Source organism: Corvus brachyrhynchos, unplaced genomic scaffold, assembly GCF_000691975.1.
Source record: "Corvus brachyrhynchos isolate BGI_N302 unplaced genomic scaffold, ASM69197v1 scaffold122, whole genome shotgun sequence".
Taxonomy (NCBI): Eukaryota; Metazoa; Chordata; class Aves; order Passeriformes; family Corvidae; genus Corvus; species Corvus brachyrhynchos.
Genome location: NW_008236778.1, coordinates 1277000 through 1278479, shown reverse-complemented (window position 1 = coordinate 1278479; position 1480 = coordinate 1277000). Strand labels below are relative to the sequence as shown.

At 61.2% G+C, this 1480-nt stretch overlaps 1 protein-coding gene across 1 annotated transcript in view; it reads right to left on the bottom strand.

Annotated features, from left to right (window-relative positions):
- Positions 1–1480, bottom strand: part of ZBTB7B (zinc finger and BTB domain containing 7B) — a 2260-nt gene that overhangs the window by 314 nt on the left and 466 nt on the right. The window contains exons 2-3 of the mRNA XM_017727869.1: positions 984–1476; positions 4–214 (exon numbers count right to left, since the gene is read on the bottom strand). Of these exons, the coding sequence (XP_017583358.1) occupies positions 4–214; positions 984–1476 (704 nt within the window). The remainder of the gene's footprint in view (positions 1–3; positions 215–983; positions 1477–1480) is intronic.

Below are 1480 nucleotides of genomic sequence, written 5' to 3'. Positions count from 1 at the left end.
CGCAAGGCAGTTCTGGCCCTTGAGGGTCCGCTGGAGGTGGTCGTCCTTGGCGAAGGCCTTGTGGCAGAGGTAGCACTCGTAGGGCCGGGCGCCTGTGTGCAGGTGCATGTGGTTCTTCAGGTCATAGCTGTGCAGGAAGCGGGCACTGCAGTGCTGGCAGGAGTAGGGCCGCTCACCTGTGTGCTTCCGCATATGGATCTTCAGTTTGTCATTCCTGGAGTTGGGACACACAGGGAGATATTGGCATTGAGTAGCTGACATGCCACCCAGCCATAGCAGGAAGGGCAGTGGTGCTGGAAGTCCCAGAGCAGGGATGCTCTGCAGGGCAGAGGGGTCTAGGGGCTTGACAGGGCAGGGGACCGTTGAACGGCTGCATGGCTGAGATGCAGCTGGGTGCTGGCAGGGGGGACGCTGCTGGGTACCCTGGGTAGTCTGGCAGTGCTTACATAGTGTGGAAGACTCCCTTGGACCTGCATTACACCATGCCAGGGCTGGCAGAAGAGGTGTTACGGGTGCCCATCAAGTATCAAGCCTTGGTTGATCTGGCAGCACTCAGAGAGCGCAGAACACCCCATTGACCTGACTTCACCAGCAGGTATGGCAGAGGGGCACCACAAGGGATGCTACTGGGTACCTTACATCAGTCCAGCAGCACTCATGAGCTGCAGAAGGCCCCATAACCCACTGCACCCCAACAGAGCTTGCAGGGGGTGCCATGGAGGATGCCATTGGGTACCCTATGTTGGTCCAGAGCACTCATGGAGTGCGGAAGACCCTCTGAATCTGCACTGCACTGGCAGGACTGGCAGAGGGGTGCTGTGCAGTATGCCATCAGACAACCCAGCAGCACTCAGGGGATGCAGAAGACCCCATGGACCATGCCAGGCCTGTGACCAGGCCCCCCTAGGACTGGCAGGGGGAGTGCCATAGGAGATATCATTTAGTACATGTCAGGCAGGGAGAGTCCATCCAGCAGCACTCACCGTGTGAATCGGACTCCACAGATCTGGCAGGCAAAGGGCTTCTCGCCCGTGTGCGTGCGCATGTGGCGAGGCAGCTTGCCGGCACCATGGATGACCTTGTGGCAGACAGGGCACTCCTGGGGCATCTGTGAGCGGCGCTTGCGCACCAGCTTGTCAGGGCTATCAAGCCCAGGCGCCAGCGACTCATGGTGCAGCGAGCTCAGATATGCCATCAGGTCGGGGTCGATGGCGTCATCGTCAGAAGCGGCCTCATCAGGGGATAGGGGGGGCTGGTAGGGGAAGGGGAAGGGGTGTGGGGGCAGCTCCTCCTCCTCAGGCAGCTCAAAGCTGTCATAGGGCAGGGGCAGCCCCTCAGGCAGAGGTGGTGAGGGCAGTTGTGGGGGCGGCAGGGGGCTGCCAGAGCCCTCAGCCTCGGTGGGTGGCTCCTCAGCATGGTTGTTGAGCCGGGCACCACGGGCTTGCAGGAACTTGCGGGTCTTCTTGCTGCGGCGGGCGGT